At 40.2% G+C, this 18,399-nt stretch overlaps 2 protein-coding genes, 3 non-coding genes and 1 pseudogene across 5 annotated transcripts; 3 read left to right on the forward strand and 3 right to left on the reverse strand.

Moving 5' to 3' along the window:
• The window catches only part of LOC142959976 (rap1 GTPase-activating protein 2-like), a 32,744-nt pseudogene extending 31,655 nt beyond the window's left edge, over positions 1 to 1,089 (reverse strand).
• A 1,976-nt stretch (positions 1,090 to 3,065) lies between these two features.
• On the reverse strand, positions 3,066 to 3,147 carry trnas-uga (transfer RNA serine (anticodon UGA)). The gene has a single exon. It is a non-coding gene; the product is annotated as a tRNA-Ser (tRNA).
• Positions 3,148 to 4,580: 1,433 nt separating this feature from the next.
• On the forward strand, positions 4,581 to 4,652 carry trnaa-cgc (transfer RNA alanine (anticodon CGC)). Its single transcript has one exon. It is a non-coding gene; the product is annotated as a tRNA-Ala (tRNA).
• Positions 4,653 to 5,183: 531 nt separating this feature from the next.
• trnav-uac (transfer RNA valine (anticodon UAC)) lies at positions 5,184 to 5,256 on the reverse strand. Its single transcript has one exon. It is a non-coding gene; the product is annotated as a tRNA-Val (tRNA).
• Positions 5,257 to 7,376: 2,120 nt separating this feature from the next.
• LOC142960551 (polyunsaturated fatty acid lipoxygenase ALOX15B) lies at positions 7,377 to 14,603 on the forward strand. The gene is made up of 14 exons (XM_076102429.1): positions 7,377 to 7,532; positions 7,614 to 7,872; positions 8,076 to 8,157; positions 8,345 to 8,434; positions 8,514 to 8,629; positions 9,146 to 9,318; positions 9,406 to 9,549; positions 9,678 to 9,881; positions 10,143 to 10,229; positions 10,323 to 10,492; positions 11,038 to 11,153; positions 11,248 to 11,348; positions 11,864 to 12,034; positions 14,424 to 14,603. Exons 1-14 carry the CDS (start codon positions 7,377 to 7,379, stop codon positions 14,601 to 14,603), a joined length of 2,049 nt encoding a protein of 682 aa, XP_075958544.1.
• Positions 14,604 to 16,439: 1,836 nt separating this feature from the next.
• LOC142960122 (histone H3) lies at positions 16,440 to 17,475 on the forward strand. Its single transcript, XM_076101752.1, has one exon. It carries the CDS (start codon positions 16,599 to 16,601, stop codon positions 17,007 to 17,009), a length of 411 nt encoding a protein of 136 aa, XP_075957867.1. The 5' UTR covers positions 16,440 to 16,598; the 3' UTR covers positions 17,010 to 17,475.
• Positions 17,476 to 18,399: the final 924 nt, after the last annotated feature.

An 18,399-nucleotide genomic window follows, 5' to 3' on the forward strand; every position in this document is an offset into this window, starting at 1 on the left:
TCAGTCGACTCACTCCAGACACACAACAACACCGACTATCTCACACTGACAAATAACTACAGACACAGAACAACACTGACTACTATCTCACACTGACAAATAACAGACACACAACAACACCGACTACTATCTCACACTGACAAATAACAGACACACAACACCGACTACTATCTCACACTGACAAATAACTACAGACACAGAACAACACCGACTACTATCTCACACTGACAAATAACTACAGACACAGAACACCGACTATCTCACACTGACAACTAACTACAGACACAGAACAACACCGACTACTATCTCACACTGACAAATAACTACAGACACAGAACAACACCGACTACTATCTCACACTGACAAATAACAGACACACAACACCGACTACTATCTCACACGGACAAATAACTACAGACACAGAACACCGACTATCTCACACTGACAACTAACTACAGACACAGAACAACACCGACTACTATCTCACACTGACAAATAACTACAGACACAGAACAACACCGACTATCTCACACTGACAAATAACAGACACAGAACAACACCGACTACTATCTCACACTGACAAATAACAGACACAGAACAACACCGACTACTATCTCACACTGACAAATAACTACAGACACAGAACAACACCGACTATCTCACACTGACAAATAACAGACACAAAGCTCCCAAACATTTAATACCGACCTCGTCACATCAGAAACCTTTAAACCAAATCTCACTTAAAAAGGTTTCAAACCACGTTCAGATTCAGATTTCTTCTCATCTTAAACTACAGCAGTTTAATGCAACTGTGATGTCACCGTGATGTCACTTCAGTGCTGCTCAGATTAGAAATGAACTCAATCACCCCCCCACTCCCATGAAAGTCTGAGTAAGAGAAAGTGATGAGAGCATTCGGCCATTTATCAACGGATGAAACACACGCGCACACACACACACACACACACACACACACACACACACACACACACACACACACACACACACACACACACACACACACACACTCTCTCTCTCTTACCATCCGAAGCCTCCGAACGACACGCTCCTCTTCCTCCTCAGCATGGTCTCTCCTCCTCTTTGTCTTCCTTCTCTTCTTATTGTGTCTGGATTTTCCTCTCTCTCTCTCCTCCCTCCCTCCTTCCCTCGTTACCTTCACTGTCTCCTCATCCCTCCACCTATAAATACTCTCATCTCTGTCAGACGCCCTCCTTCACACCACCTCTCTCTCTCTCTCTCGCTCTCTCTCTCTTCATCCTCCCTCCTGCCGTTAATGTTTCTCTTTCCCACTTCAATTCACTGCACACAGCCGGGAGAGAGAGAGAGAGAGACAGACAGACTCTCTCTCTCTCTCTCTCCAGCCTGACGAAGCAGTAAAGCTCATCATACATAATAAATAGATGTAAATGGAGGTAAAGTCGGTGCAGTTTGAAGCTGCAACATTTATGTTTGTGTGACACGTTATTCATTTATATTCTATTTATTTCTACATTTAACGTCTGCACTATTTTGATGTTTTATGTTCTAAATGTCTTTTCTTGAGTTTTTCTTTTTATACATTTTGCAGTTGCATTGCTGGATGGATGCTGCACCAGCTCAGTATAAAAACGTTAGCGTAGCTAGCTGACGTTAGCTAGCTATACTAACGTCAACTAGCTACGCTAACGTTAGCTAGCTATGCTAACGTCAGTAGCAAACTTAACATTAATATCAGCTGGAATGATTACATAAAGCATTTGCTTTTTTGTTTTTTAAGGGCTGATTCAGAAATCTATATTATTATATTTCACTATTTTAAAGTAAAAAAAGGAAGTTTTTATATGAAATATTAAGAACACTTTACTGTCTGAGTGGAGATTTGGACTCACAACCTCAGTGATTTCTAAACTCGTAAAATGTAAACTGTTTCAGTTTTGTATTAAAAGGTCTAAAATGAGCTGGAGGCTCCTTCTGTAAACAGGAAGTTAATACATAACTAGTGATGGAAAACACACATATAATATCTACAGAGATTCAAACCAACAACCTCATGTGGAGCTAGAGGCTCATTACAAGGTAAAGGGATCATCCTCTGAGGAGCAGGATTGATATCTCTTGTGTTGTGATATATTTATATATTTACAATGTGCTCAGTTTTAACCAGTTTCTTATTTTTGCTGCCAATTGTTCACAATTGTTGCCTCAGAGTGTAAAAGTTATTCTGTAGTATGCAGTAAGAGTACTAATACCACACTGTAGAAATACTCTGTTACAGTAAGAGTACTAATACCACACTGTAGAAATACTCTGTTACAGTAAGAGTACTAATACCACACTGTAGAAATACTCTGTTACAGTAAGAGTACTAATACCACACTGTAGAAATACTCTGTTACAGTAAGAGTACTAATACCACACTGTAGAAATACTCTGTTAAAGTAAAAGTACTATATAGTATGAATATATATATAACCAGTAGAGGAGCCTTTAACAGTCTTTACTGGTTTCACCTCGTTCGTTATGAACACCAGTTAAACAACATGAAGGACAGAACAGATGTCTCGAGCTGTGAGACACCTCAAGTCTGCCAGGAGAGACAGACAGGGAGACAGACAGGGAGAGGAAGAGACAGACAGAGAGACAGACAGGGAGACACAGAGAGACAGACAGGGAGAGGAAGAGAGGGAGAGACAGACAGGGAGAGAGACAGACATGGAGACACAGAGAGACAGACAGGGAGAGAGACAGACAGGGAGACGTCATGTTGTTGAAGAACAGAGACATTTTGTTCTGATGTTAAAGGCCGGACAGAGCAGGTGGCCGTAACACAGACACACACACAGAACAACAGCCGGTGAGGTGAGAGACAATGTGGCTTCACCATCGTCATCATGACTATGCACATGTCCATACTGCTCATAATGTCTATACATCTAGAATATTCATATACTACCTCATACGTGTATTAAGTATAGTACTACTCATTCTATATGAAAAATACTCTAATACGGTGAGATGATAAACTGCATCTCGTTTACCTGGAACTAAAAGAGACACCAGTCCGCTGCGAGCAGGGTTCGAACCTGCGCGGGAAGATCCCATTGGATTTCAAGTCCAACGCCTTAACCACTCGGCCATCGCAGCTTACGTCATCATTTCTAACACCGGTATATCTTGTAGTTGCTACCAGTCAGCAACTTTCGTTGCTGTTTACAACTTTCGTGTGTAGATTGTGCAGCAATTCAGATTGTGACGTCATTATTAAATAACCCAGAATATGTTTATTGTTTCTCTTAAATGATAAAACTCCTCAAACCCGACAATCAGGAATGATCAGCCTCACGTGACTGAATGAAATTATGATAAATTATGTAAAAAGTGTTTCGTCTCTCAGCTCTCTCCCTCTCTCTCTCTCTCTAATAACGTATGAGGTAGTATATGACTATTCTAGATGTATAGACATTATGATATATATATATATATATATATATATATATATATATATATATATATATATATATATATATATATATATATATATATATATATATATATATATATATATATATATATATATATATATATATATATATATATATATATATATATATATATATATATATATATATATATATATATATATATATATATATATATATATATATATATATATATATATATATATATATATATATATATATATATATATATATATATATATAGATATATATATATATATAGATATATATATATATAGATATATATATATATATAGATATATATATATATATATATATAGATATATATATATATATATATATAGATATATATATATATATTATTATACGATATATATATTATTATATTATACTGAGACTAAAATAAGATGTCCTGACGTGTTTATCAAAGTGTTATTTACTGCTTTTTTCATGTTGGAATAAAGGTTAAATATTTACTATAGATTTACATATATTTGCATTAAATCATTCTGGGATGTTTGCTGACATTGATTGGATGTGGCACAGCCCTACAGAGAACATGTTCCACCAGCTCCACTGCCTGTGATCATCCAGAGAGGAAAGGAAAGGAGCGGTGTGTGACACACAGAGGGATTAGAGGAGAGGGAACGGTAAGTCTGTACTGCTGCGATCTTATTTGCTGGAAGACGAACAGTCCATATTGTGTCCATTATGTTGATTCATAACAATGTAAATATTAATATGCATTCAGGTTCACGGAGGTTCGATTCAGGTACATTATGATGCGTGCAAGCTCCATTCAGTAAAAATGAGAATTGAACGAAAGTCAATTCTGATGTGTTCAATGTTATCTTGTAAAATGTAGTTATTTTTGGTGAGAAACTTGAATAAATCCAGTTGTTTGAACTTCCTAACATAAAATGTAAACCGCTTATAAAACATCATTTAAACTACTAATGTTTATCAAAAATTAGATGACTTCAACTAAGTAAAAGCAAATAGTTGATGATGATAATAAATGGATAAAGGCAAAATATGTAGAAGTAATGATAAGGGCTGCTCTCTAAAGTGGGACCTTGGTCCATGTAACGCACCAATGGGGATGTAGCTCAGTGGTAGAGCGCGTGCTTCGCATGTATGAGGCCCCGGGTTCAATCCCCGGCATCTCCATTTTTTACCATCTCTGTCTGATGTGCTTCCGGTCACATGACGAGCTGAATTGATGTTTAATTGATTTTCCGCATTCCACAGTTCCCTATGGAGGACAGAAAATGTCTTAAGTATAAATAAATAAATGCATTAATAAATGTATAAATAAATACAGGAATAAATAAATGTATAAATACAGAAATTAATAAATAAATGTTGAAATAAATACAGAAATATTTAAATGCTGAAATAAATAAATAAAAGAATAAATAAATGTTGAAATAAATAAATAAAAGTTGATACCTAAACAGGACATAAACAAATACATATATTTCTACATTTCTGTATTCCTTCATTTATGTATTTCTGTGAGTTTCTTCTGTTTAAACGTATAAGCAGCATAACGACAACAGCAGTTGTTTAGCTAAATACTGTTGGTCAAAGTGCCACAGTTCTCTCTGTTTAAAACCAGACATATTTTTGCGACGGATTCATGGTAACACGATAAACAATGAAGTCGTCTTCAGTAGATTACTGAAAAATGTAAAACTCTGGTTCCACTGGGGCTCGAACCCAGGACCTTCTGCGTGTAAAGCAGACGTGATAACCGCTACACTATGGAACCGGATGCAAAATGGCCTACAGAGGTCTCACTATATACAGCTATACGTCCTATCAGCTAAAATAGGTACTTTATACTTTACACTTTATACGAGGGAAGTATTGTAGTTTTTACTGCACTACATTTATCTGACAGCGCTGGTTACTAATATCAATGATAATCAACTTATACATTATGATATATTATCACAGATTAAACTGCACAGAAGGATATAAAGTTATTAAGATAAATATTTACCCGCTGCAACATTAAAGTGATGATCACTTGCATAATTATAATACAATAATATCACATACATCATTCAGCATAATGAATACTTTTACTTTTTGTATTTTAAGTACATTTTGATGCTAATATTTTTGTACTTTTGATTGTTACAGTTTATTTCTACTTTTACTTGAGTATGAGATCTGAATTCTTCTTCACTCTATTTACAGAATACTTCCCTCTGAAGTATAAATACTCAGGTACAGTAGTACGTGTACCTGGTCTTGAGGTACCTGTAGGGAGTCGTTCAGGAAGTGGAGGTGTGTTTTTTTGGGCGGAGCTTTAGATAAAGAGACGTGTTGTTTACCTGCAGCGCGAGCTCTAGCTTTACACCTCAACAGCTCAGAGAGGAGAGGAGGCGTCGCTCTACAGGTTTGTTTCTCAATGGTTAACAATATTCAGGGATGTAGAATACTTCTTCAAATGTACTTTATATTCATTTCATTCAATTTAACAAATATTAAACTGAATTAATATTCACATTTCAGCTAATATACGTAGTTACATTTTTTACTGTTACCTTTTAATTTACATAAACTACAAGAATATTTCATATCACTGAACATACATTTTTTTTAAACATTTCCATGTGCACAATTTGCTTCATGTTATTTTCTTCACAGTTTGTATATTAATTTATCTGTTTTATACTTTTGGTCAATTTGGCAGAGAACTCCCTTTATTCTTAAATATTTTATGTTTAGAGAGTACAAAGTACAAATATTGACAATATTAATACCAGAATTAAAAGCTCACTTTGTGTGTATTTAATGTTTAAACGTTCACCAGATTCTCAGTAGATGCACGAGCTTCATTTATGAAGAGAGTAAGTGTCAAAGATCACAGCAGGCTGACCCGGCAGATGTCTTAAAATATATCCATATATATATATTATATTCCTTAGAGGTTTTAAATGGTCTTGTATGTAGTTAAATCAAGTGTTATATGTCTTAATTTACCTTCTTTGAAATAAATCTGATAAAATCTGATATTTTACCTTCGAGAGCTGTAAAATATAATGTTACTGCAACTTCTGCTCATCAAAAACAAAACCTCTTTTGAGTTGCATACGCGCCGAAACCGCCTGAAGAAATATTCAATATCTATTCATTATTTTGAGCAACATGTCCTCCTATTGGTTGATATCTGAAGAGAACCAGACGTGTAAATTGGTTCAAGTTGTTGTTTCCATTTCTAACTTCAATGGACAAAAAGCTGCTTCTTATATTTTGTTTGAATATCTGACAGATTGTATTTGCTCTCCGACAGTTAAACTCAGAACAGGAAGTTCCCTCATCAACAAAAGAAGGAAGTGACCTTTCGGATAAAAGAATACAGTGTAGTTTTTGTCGTTGGACACGACGCCCACGCTAACGCTAACTGTAGCTCATTTCCAAGTCAAATATCAGAGAGATGAACAAATGAGCTGGTATCAGAGTCAGCAGGAGGATAATTTAACATAGAATACATTTTAAACACAAAATAAAGGGTTTTTTCAAGCAGCAGTGTGTGGACCTTTAGATCTAGAAGCCAAATACCAGCTCTACAATCAGGACAAAGATTAGCTCACTAATGTTATGGCAATGGGACGCTAGCAAAGCATGGATATCTATAATGTTAGCCTACCTTTGTGTTGAAATGTACAGTCTACAACTGGATTTTGTATGTAGATATAATGCTAACAGACTAACGCTAAATGTTTCTCAGTCATGATATCATGCTAACAGACTGAAGCTAAAGCTAACAGGTTCCTGAAGCTAAAGCTAACAGGTCCCAGGTCATGATATATCATGCTAACGGGTCATAAAGTCAGTCTCCCTGTCCTCACCAGCTGTCTCACCATCATGTCCGACATGATGGCCTCCTTGGAGGACTTTGAGGTCACCATCCACACCTCACCTGGTCACACCTGTGGAACCTTCAGCCGCCTGTGGCTCAACCTGATTGGCTCTCAGGGGGAGACTCCGCCCATCAGTGTGAGCGAGGGCGACCATCATCTCCTGCCCGGGTCGGTGAGTTTCATCATGACTCTTTAAATGTTAGTTATCCTTTTCATAGAATATTTACCAATGACGATCGCTTCGTCCTGACAGTCGTGTCCGGTTCGGGTCCGAGCCGACGGTCCTTTGGGTCGTCTGGTTCTGGTTCGACTTCGTCTGGAGGCTCAGACCGGATTCCCCGACCTGGACTGGCACTGCAGCCGGGTGGAGGTCCGCAAGCTGGCAGACGGTCAGGAGGAGGGGCGAGGCGGGACGGGGGCGGAGCCTGAGAGGGATCCACAGGTACAGGTGTTCCCGTGTGACCGGTGGCTGCGACCAGCAGAGGGCGACGTGGAGCTGAGGAGTGGAAAGTGTACGTTCCCTTTAAAAGATAGAGAAGAAGATCCCGTCACAGTTTGAATACTTTAACGTGATTTTACTGATTATACTGACACACTTTTGCTGAAAGAACATTTTACTGTAACAGAGTATTTTTACTGTGTGGTTTAAGTACTTTGACTGTAACAGAGTATGGTTTTTACATCGTTTTCATTAGTATTACTACCTTTATTCCAGTGTGTTTGCTGAAGGACGAGACAGAAGAGAAGCTGAAGCAGCAGCGACTCAAACAGCTGCAGCTTCAGCAGAAGCTCATCAGGTGCAAAACAAACAGAAACGTTTGATATCTTCGTGAAATGTCGGGATCTCTGTTAGAATAACGTTTTGAGGGTTTTCATGCTGAGGGCCACATGGAGGGAGTTTCAGAAGTTAAACCCAAATCTATGAGAACATTTATTTGTGTAAAACTGTTTCACACACTACAACAGACTGTGTTTATATTGCAGATGGCGTAGTTTCGTCGATGGCGCTCCTCAATGTGTCGACCTCAACAGTCTGTCTGAACTCGGGCCGAACCTCAGCTACACACACAAGAGGTGACGTCACACACTTAATGAGTCACAAACACCAGGTAGAGCTACTCATTAGATGAGTTGTTTGCTTCTCTGTCCTCAGTTCAGCCGCTAACGTGCACTACCTGAAAGGCTTCTCCGGCCGACTGGAGGCCTGGTCCAGTTTCACAGAGCTGGAGACGGTTTTCGCCCACATCGGACACCAGAACAACACCGCCAGTAAGAAAGAAAACAAGATCACCACACTGTGAAAACCACGGCCACCAGAGGGGGAAACAAACCACAGTATGATATAAGCTAACAGGTCTCAGGTCAGGATATCATGCTAACAGACTGAGGCTAAAGCTAACAGGAGTTAATAGCAGTAAAGCCAAAATTTCATGTGTTAAAGCTGCATTCTCTCTAGTGTCCACCAGGGGGCGACTCCTCTGGTTGTATAGAAGTCTATGAGAAAATGACTCTACTTCTCTCTTGATTTATTACCTCAGTAAACATTGTAAACATGAGTTTATGGTCTCAATCTCTAGTTTCAAGTCTTCTTCAACACAGCATGATGTTCATTTAGTACATTATGGTCCATTTAGAGTCACACAGACCATAAAGCAGGGGATGCTTTAGGGCGGGGCTACACAGTGATTGACAGGTCTCTACCAGAGACGTATACGGCGTCTCTACGTCACTCCTCCTCAGTCCAGATATGGTCACTTCCTGTTCATCGGTTAATTTGTCTCTCAGGGTTCGTTAAGGCTCACTGGATGGAGGATTGGTATTTTGGCTACCAGTGTCTGAACGGCTGTAACCCGCTGATGCTGCGTCAGACCCGCCTCCTCCCTCCAAACCTGTCCGTCACCTCTGACATGCTCCGCCCCTTCCTGCCCGGAGGTTCCTCCCTCGAGCAGGAGCTGGAGGTGTGCATGTCGCTCTCTGACTTCCAGCTGTTGCCAGCTGTGCCCTTTGATACAGCTGCTCTATCTTGATGTTCTGATATGTGACAGAGGGGGAACATTTACCTGCTGGACTACGAGGTTTTGGACGGCGTCCCGGCCAACGTGATCAACGGAAAGCAGACGTACCTGTCCGCCCCGCTGTGCCTTCTCCACCTGAACCGACAGGGACAGCTGGTCCCCATCGCCATCCAGGTGAACTGCAGGTGTTTTGATTCAGGTGACGCCGCAGTGTGGCATAAAACTGAAGACTCAAATCAAGTACAAGCACCTTTCAAATGTGGACTTGAAAAGTACTTGAGTAAATGTACTTCCTCCTTCAGCTGCAGCAGACTCCCGGCCCTCAAAACCCGGTCTTCCTGCCCTCCGACCCCGGCTGCGATTGGCTGCTGGCTAAGATTTGGGTTCACAGCGCAGACTTCCAGTGTCACCAGTTGGCCTCCCACTACCTGAGGACTCACATGCTGGCAGAGCTGTGCTGCGTGGCCACGCTGCGACAGCTTCCAGAGCCGCACCCGCTGCACCAGGTAGACAAACTCACCGCACGGGAAATGAAGCTGATCATACCGTATCTAACAGAGAACATTGATTTGAGCATTCGATTTAGGTTTAATTCATTATTGTTGCATTGTGTTGTTGCTTGAAATCAGCATCTTTGACTAAACTGGTTTGATGATGAAAAGATTCAAACTCAAACCCAAACTTTCCAGTCTTCACCCTCAGCAGTCTCCAAATGTTTCCACATTATCATGTTGTTTATTGGCGTGTTTTGTCTTCTTTGTGGACAGTTGCTGATGCCTCACGTCAGGACGTCACTACAGATCAACTTCCAGGCCCGGATGACGCTGCTGGCTGCTAACGGGGTGTTCGATAAGGTTCGTCATCGGTCGTAACAGAAGTGTTAAAGCGGGTGGTGTGGAGACCGGTGTGGTGCAGTAATCTGTTGTTGTGTTGTCTCGTTCCTCAAGGCGTCGGGTTGTGGTCTGGAGGCGCTACCTGTCCTCCTGTCCCGGGCCTCAGAGAGGATCCGTTATGAGTCTCTGTGTGTCCCTGACGACCTGAGGCACCGCGGCGTGGACAAACTGCCTCAGAGCTACTACGCCCAGGACGCCCTGAGAGTCTGGGACGCCCTGCACAGGTAAACAAACGCACCTCCACCAGGTGATCAGTGCAGCTGAGAGAGGAAGAAACCGATGATCCACAGCGTCTACTTTAAATCACAGAAGATTATCCTCCAGCTTTCATCACATGAGAAAGATTTCCTGATCTTGTTTTTTGTCATTCATCATGATGTGCTGCCAAACTGTGGCGGAAATGAAAAGAAAAAGACGAGTTTGACCTCACAGAATGCTGGAGAATAAAGGAAAAGCTCAAACTGACTTCTTTTTCCTCAAATTTGAATTCAACAGTGATTTAAAGTAACTGAACACATTTACTCTGGTGTTTTCTGCTACTTTAATAGTTAAAGTGTTTCTGACGTATACGTCACTCCTCCTCAGTTCAGATATGGTCACTTCCTGTTCACTGCTTGCAAAAGAACAAGATGGCGACGGACAAAACGTTGAGTTCGAGGCTTCAGAACGTCACAAACCAATGAGTGACGTCACGACGACGACGTCCACCTCTACATACAGTCTGTGGTTTTATACTGTGTGTGTGTGTGTGTGTGTGTGCGCGCTGCAGGTTCGTGGTCAGCTGGGTGGATCTCTATTACAGTGGAGACGATGAGGTGCAGCAGGACACTGAGCTTCATCTCTGGATCGCCGACATCAACGCTCACAGCTTCAACCACGGCTCAGGTGTTTGTTTGTTACAGCTGATCCACAATCTGTGCCCTGATGATGTCATAGAGAGCAAGCAGAAGACAAACCGTCTCCTGTCCCCCCCCCCCAGGTTTCCCTCCGTCCCTCCAAACCAGAGCACAAGTGTCCACGTTCGTCACCATGATCATCTTCTCCTGTTCGGCTCTACACGCTGCTGTCAACTTCTCCCAGGTGGGCGATTTTAAAAGATGCTTTTCAAACTCACTATTTTAGGTTTCTGAAGTCTCATTTATTTTTTTAAAAGTCTCAAATTAGCGGACAGTTTTTGTGTTCTATGTAAATATAAATAATCTAAATAAATAATAGTCTGTTAGAGCTGAGAATCCTCTTCATTTTATAATGAACCATATTTGAGATTTCCTTTTAAAGAGTTCTCCAAAGTTTGCAAAAGAAAAAGGATCCAAATCGACAAGATGTTGTCTTTTTTATTCCACACACTCTTCCTCCTCCATCAAAACCCGCCGCCTACATTACCCACAATGCAACTCAATCTGCCAGCAGTCCTGTGTGTGTGAGATTCAGGTGCGTCACGATAGTAGCGGCAGAGATGAACAGCATGTCTCACTTTGTGACTCAAGTGACAACACTCGAGGACGTTCATCAGTGTACCACTTTAAAAACAACAACACCTGGAGACCTTCAGGATATTAATATGTCGCTGACTTCTCTCTCTTTGGTTCCTCCAGCTGGACTTCGCTCTCTGGATGCCAAACTGTCCGGCCTCCATGTTCCGTCCTCCTCCGCAGGTCAAACGCTCGCTGACGGAGGACGACATCGTGTCCTTCCTGCCGGATGTGAACTCAACATGTCGCATCCAGGCGGCGCTGACTCTGCTGTCGCAGCCCGCCGTCGACTTTGTGAGGCTCCACCCACACTGTCCTCATGAATACCTCTGAAATGAATGAGCTGGAATATGAAGATATCTAATGAAGTCTATTTATATACGTACAATCCACAATCTTTCCTAAACTTAACTATTTCACCATCTTTTCTAACCCTAAGTATTCCATGATCTTTATTTCAAACCTGCATTATGTGTAATACATTTTTATTATAATCATTTAAAATGACATTTGAGAATATTTTGAACAAGTATCACTAAATCATATCAAATTTTAATCTGGCATCTGCCGTTTATTTCTTATATATTTTACACTATACGCATATTATTCCATTGTTTCACCTTGTGTTTAAGTTGTGTATATACAGTATATACAGTGGGTACGGAAAGTATTCAGACCCCTTTAAAGTTTTCACTCTGTTTCATTGCAGCCATTTGCTAAAATCAAAAAAGTTCATTTTATTTCTCATTAATGTACACTCAGCACCCCATCTTGACAGAAAAAAACTGAAATGTAGAAATTTTTGCAAATTTATTAAAAAAGAAAAACTGAAATATCACATGGTCATAAGTATTCAGACCCTTTGCTCAGTATTGAGTAGAAGCACCCTTTTGAGCTAGTACAGCCATGAGTCTTCTTGGGAATGATGCAACAAGTTTTTCACACCTGGATTTGGGGATCCTCTGCCATTCTTCCTTGCAGATCCTCTCCAGTTCCGTCAGGTTGGATGGTGAACGTTGGTGAACAGCCATTTTCAGGTCTCTCCAGAGATGCTCAATTGGGTTTAGGTCAGGGCTCTGGCTGGGCCAGTCAAGAATGGTCACAGTTGTTCTGAAGCCGTCCTTTGTTATTTTAGCTGTGTGCTTAGGGTCATTGTCTTGTTGGAAGGTGAACCTTCGGCCCAGTCTGAGGTCCAGAGCACTCTGGAAGAGGTTTTCTTCCAGGATATCTCTGTACTTGGCCGCATTCATCTTTCCTTCAATTGCAACCAGTCGTCCTGTCCCTGCAGCTGAAACACACCCCCATAGCATGATGCTGCCACCACCATGTTTCACTGTTGGGACTGTATTGGGCAGGTGATGAGCAGTGCCTGGTTTTCTCCACACATACCGCTTAGAATTAACGCCAAAAAGTTCAATCTTGGTCTCATCAGACCAGAGAATCTTATTTCTCATAGTCTGGGAGTCCTTCATGTGTTTTTTGGCAAACTCTATGCGGGCTTTCATATGTCTTGAACTGAGGAGAGGCTTCCGTCGAGCCACTCTGCCATAAAGCCCCGACTGGTGGAGGGCTGCAGTGATAGTTGACTTTGTGGAACTTTCTCCCATCTCCCTACTGCATTCTGGAGCTCAGCCACAGTGATCTTTGGGTTCTTCTTCACCTCTCTCACCAAGGCTCTTCTTCCACGATTGCTCAGTTTGGCTGGACGGCCAGGTCTAGGAAGAGTTCTGGTCGTCCCAAACTTCTTCCATTTAAGGATTATGGAGGCCACTGTGCTCTTAGGAACCTTGAGTGCTGCAGAAATTCTTTTGTAACCTTGGCCAGATCTGTGCCTTGCCACAATTCTGTCTCTGAGCTCCTTGGGCAGTTCCTTCGACCTCATGATTCTCATTTGCTCTGACATACACTGTGAGCTGTAAGGTCTTATATAGACAGGTGTGTGCCTTTCCTAATCAAGTCCAATCAGTTTAATTAAACACAGCTGGACTCCAATGAAGGAGTAGAACCATCTCAAGGAGGATCAGAAGAAATGGACAGCATGTGAGTTAAATATGAGTGTCACAGCAAAGGGTCTGAATACTTATGACCATGTGATATTTCAGTTTTTCTTTTTTAATAAATTTGCAAAAATTTCTACATTTCTGTTTTTTTCTGTCAAGATGGGGTGCTGAGTGTACATTAATGAGAAATAAAATGAACTTTTTTGATTTTAGCAAATGGCTGCAATGAAACAAAGAGTGAAAAATTGAAAGGGGTCTGAATACTTTCCGTACCCACTGTATATACATATATATATGTGTGTGTATATATATATATATATGTGTATATATATATGTGTGTGTATATATATATATATATGTGTATATATATATGTGTGTGTATATATATATATATATATATATAATTGCTCTCTAAGTATGATTTCTATTTTACTTTAATACTTACTTATTTTCCCTGCTGGAAATCAGTAAAGTTTTAACTTATTTTATCTTCACAGTGATCAGCAAACTTGGCGATGCTAACGTAGCATGCTAACATGCTAAATGCCGGTATGATTGTACGCTAACACGCTACATCGTAGCACGTTAACCGGCTGATTTGTGTTCACATTTATCTACCGAAGGTTTGTGGTCGTAGAAGTGATTTAAAGTGGAAACGAGCTCCTGTGTGTCGCCCCCTGCAGGTTCCTCTGTGTCACTACAAGGAGGCGGTTTTCAGAGACGACGCTCATCGCCGGCTGGTGGAGGCGGTGCAGGCCGACCTCAGGGCCATTTCTGATGACATCACGGAGCGCAACCGCCAACTGGAGCTGCCGTATTCGTACCTCTGTCCTGGACGCATCGAGAACAGCGTCGCCATTTAAATCTGCTTCTTCTTCATCAGCCAACAATTGTGATTTTGTCTAAAGAACAGCTGGATGTGATTATCAGATATATTCCTGATCAATGAGGTTCATTTTGTACCTCATTTACTCCATAAGACCAGTTTGCTTTTTAACATTTTACTTCTTTGTTGATACTTTTATGTTGTGATATACACCCACAAGTTAGCAATAAGCTGTTAAATTGCTGTTCTTCTACTTTCCTTCAATAACTACTTCACAATCAGACAGCGTGTTTTGGAGATAAAGTAAAATATTGTGGTATCGTGTGCACAAAAATGTTATTTTCATCAGATAATGTATTCTGGCTCATTGACACGTTTATCAAATCAAAATAAACACCGGAATTTCACACATTCATCTGCATTCAGATGAACAGAGCGGGACTTTAAACTTTATTACATTTGAGCGTGTTTTACGTATATGTTTATTTCTTACAGGCAGAATATTTGTTTGTTGTGTGTTTATTTGCATTTGCTCAAAATTCTGAATTCAACAACGGTACTGAAAACTACAGTAAAATGACCAAAAACGGTTGATTTAATCAAATCGGTCGTAAGGCTCAAAAACGTGACTGAATGACGTGTCAACGCACTTCCATCAAATGTTGAAATAATAAAGAGTCTCAATTAAACACGTGTACATTGTCAACTTCCTGTAAATTGTTTACTTCAACTTGTAATTGAGTTAATTATTATGATGTAATGTATTTGATTGTAAATATCTTTGTTATCAATAACTATCAACCATCAAACTGTTGATATTTAATAATGAGGAGGGCCAACTCTTATACCGGCACTTGTTCGTCCATGAGTGAAGTTAGCATTTGTTTAGCTAATGTTAGCTAGCAATATCTCTGTTGAGACATCTTAAATTAATTCAGAGATTAAAAAAAAACACCTTTAACGTTAGTAAAAAATAAACCTTGTGAAGGTGTAAAATAAACAGACATGTGTGTGCTAGCTAATAATACCGGCTAGCTAGGTGACTAGCATGTAAATTACTGCAGTCGATGTAGCACGCCGTCATTGAGTCCAGTTATAATAAGAGACATTCATTTTATTTTAATAGACTTTTAGTTGGTCGAAGCATCAACACAGATATGAAGGTACAAACTTTAAGTCATCTCTTTAGTTTTTGTTTAAAGATTAGGTAGTTATCTCTCTATAATGTTTGTCAGTTTAAAAGATAATCGTTTCAATCAAAAAAGCCTCAGTTTGTCTTAGTATAATTTGTGTGTAACTGCTTGGTGAACTAACTCTCTCGTCTCGCTCAAAGTACGTCAGCAACATGGCCGTTAGCTGGTCTGGCTAGCTAGCTAACATAGCTACGTCTCTAAGTGTAACGTTATCTTGATGTGTTTTATCCAGCATCTCTTTTCATCAGCAGGGAAGATAAATAACGAGTGAGACGTCGTGTTCAGTCAAGACAGTCTCAGTTTGTCGTAGTATCGTTTAGTTATTTTGTGAAACAGCTCAGTGAACTAACGCTACATCTCTCGTCGCGCACAATGTACGTCACAAACATGGCCGTTAGCCTGTCTTGCTAGCTAACTTAGCTATGTCATCACTTCCAACACTTTTTGGTGTGTTGTTTTTATCATTACGTATTTATCATTATACTTTCTTAACTTGTAAAATTATCTTTTAAATCGACAGACATCATATGTGTAAATCATGGCACAAATAAAGAATGATTTAATACGTTTTTAGTACGGTTTTTTGGCCAAAATAAATGTTGGTCAACCGGAAAGGGCGGGAGTTAGCCTCTCTATAGGTTATTTGAGACCAGCCGCTGTGTGAGTGGTTTACTTTGAGTTCCTTTAGTCCAATAGCAGCTCAGCTCCAGCAAACGTGTCTCCCCGTGTGGACCAATCAGCGCCGCTCTGACTCCGGCATCTCCTTTATAAAGCCGCTGTTCCCGCTCACACAGCATTCCGTCTTGATATGTGAACACAGAACAGACTGACGAACTACAATGGCCAGAACCAAGCAGACCGCCCGTAAATCCACCGGAGGGAAAGCTCCCAGGAAGCAGCTGGCGACCAAAGCTGCCCGTAAGAGCGCCCCGGCCACCGGCGGAGTGAAGAAACCCCACCGTTACAGGCCCGGTACCGTGGCTCTGAGGGAGATCCGTCGCTACCAGAAGTCCACCGAGCTGCTGATCCGCAAGCTGCCCTTCCAGCGCCTGGTGAGGGAGATCGCTCAGGACTTCAAGACCGACCTGCGCTTCCAGAGCTCCGCCGTCATGGCTCTGCAGGAGTCCAGCGAGGCTTACCTGGTCGGTCTGTTCGAGGACACCAACCTGTGCGCCATCCACGCCAAGAGGGTCACCATCATGCCCAAAGACATCCAGCTGGCCCGCCGCATCCGCGGAGAGAGGGCTTAAACTAACCCGACTCTACTCAACAACCAACGGCTCTTTTAAGAGCCACACACCCGCCTCTGAGAGCTGTGGGCCTGGGAAACACGTGTTGCACTTACTGAACCTCATTCTACTGTTATCACGGAGATGTCAACAATAGATGAACACATCCAGTTAATCATTCTAGTCAATTGCATGTAAACTATAATCCGGCATGAGTGAGGATATACATGTGTTTCATACACAACTTCATCATCCAGGTTTTTATACAGCCGACCCGCACGAGGAACGTTCACTTTTATACAGTATTTGTATATATTATGTGTTTTATTAAAACTGATAGTAAATATCAAACTTAAACAGTTTAATTATTGTAAGCTAGTATGTTAAGAAGCAAGGTTCCTGTATATGTGTTGTGTGCTTTTATTGTGAAAGAGTTTCTGAAGGAGTGTGTAACAAGAAATAAAGTGGCTGCCGTCTTGGCGCTGAACTCGGAGCCCCGTGTTTGTTATTTTATTATTATCCTAAAGTATAGGCGCAACATAAACCCTCGGCTACATTATGTTTATTTTATCCACATTGATTTTAAATGGGGTGGACAAAATAGTAAAAACCGCTGTGGGTATAAACGACATGCTCCCAAATAAACTGTTGCAACATACTGTATGCAAGCACATCGGAACATTAATATATGTATATATAAATATATATAGTCCAAGTATGGTCCTTTTCCGAAGCAGATTAAATATTTTGGTTTATAATTAATGTCCCTAAATATGTCATGTAATTTCCTCTTCATGGGTGCTTTTGTAGTATGAAAAATAAATGTATATATTATTTCGTTTTTACTTACATTTCTACACTTTTTTTACGAAAACCATCTTATCTCATGAAGGTGCCAAAAGTATTTAACCATAATTGTATTTATTAAATATGTTAAAGATGAATTTGATTACTCATTCAGTATCGTGTATTATAATCATATTTCATTTTTAAATATATCACAATACCCCTAATACGTATATATATCATTATATATAGTCTTCATCTTTAACTAACGTGCAAGGCTCCTTTGTCTAATGCAGTAATATTTTATTTACAGTGGATAGAATATATTTTAGTAAATTCCAATTTAACCTGTCATATTTTATTTTGAAATGTGTTTGTGTTTACATTATAACCCGTGTTTCTGTCATGTTGATTCAGAGGGACTTTGCTTTAGTTCCACCACTTACTTTTATCAAACAATACAAAAATACAAAGTAATTTACAGAACAAGAAAGTAAACAAATATGACGGGCAATGTGGAATATATGAACTTCCGGGTTTATTTTGAAGGCGCAATATCAAGCGGAAGCCTTGTGGTAAATACAGGAACATGACGTGAGCTCATTTCTGATTGGCCGATCACAGA

The sequence above is a fragment of the Anarhichas minor genome, unplaced genomic scaffold, assembly GCF_050575085.1.
Source record: "Anarhichas minor isolate MPS153535 unplaced genomic scaffold, ASM5057508v1 ptg000027l, whole genome shotgun sequence".
Lineage (NCBI taxonomy): Eukaryota > Metazoa > Chordata > Actinopteri > Perciformes > Anarhichadidae > Anarhichas > Anarhichas minor.

Coding starts and splice junctions, on each gene's coding strand:
- LOC142960551 (XM_076102429.1), top strand. CDS start 7,377: ATGGCCTCCTTGGAGGACTTTGAGGTCACCATCCACACCTCACCTGGT. Junction 9,550..9,677: donor TGGTCCCCATCGCCATCCAG/GTGAACTGCAGG, acceptor TTCCTCCTTCAG/CTGCAGCAGACTCCCGGCCC. Junction 10,230..10,322: donor CTAACGGGGTGTTCGATAAG/GTTCGTCATCGG, acceptor TCGTTCCTCAAG/GCGTCGGGTTGTGGTCTGGA.
- LOC142960122 (XM_076101752.1), top strand. CDS start 16,599: ATGGCCAGAACCAAGCAGACCGCCCGTAAATCCACCGGAGGGAAAGCT.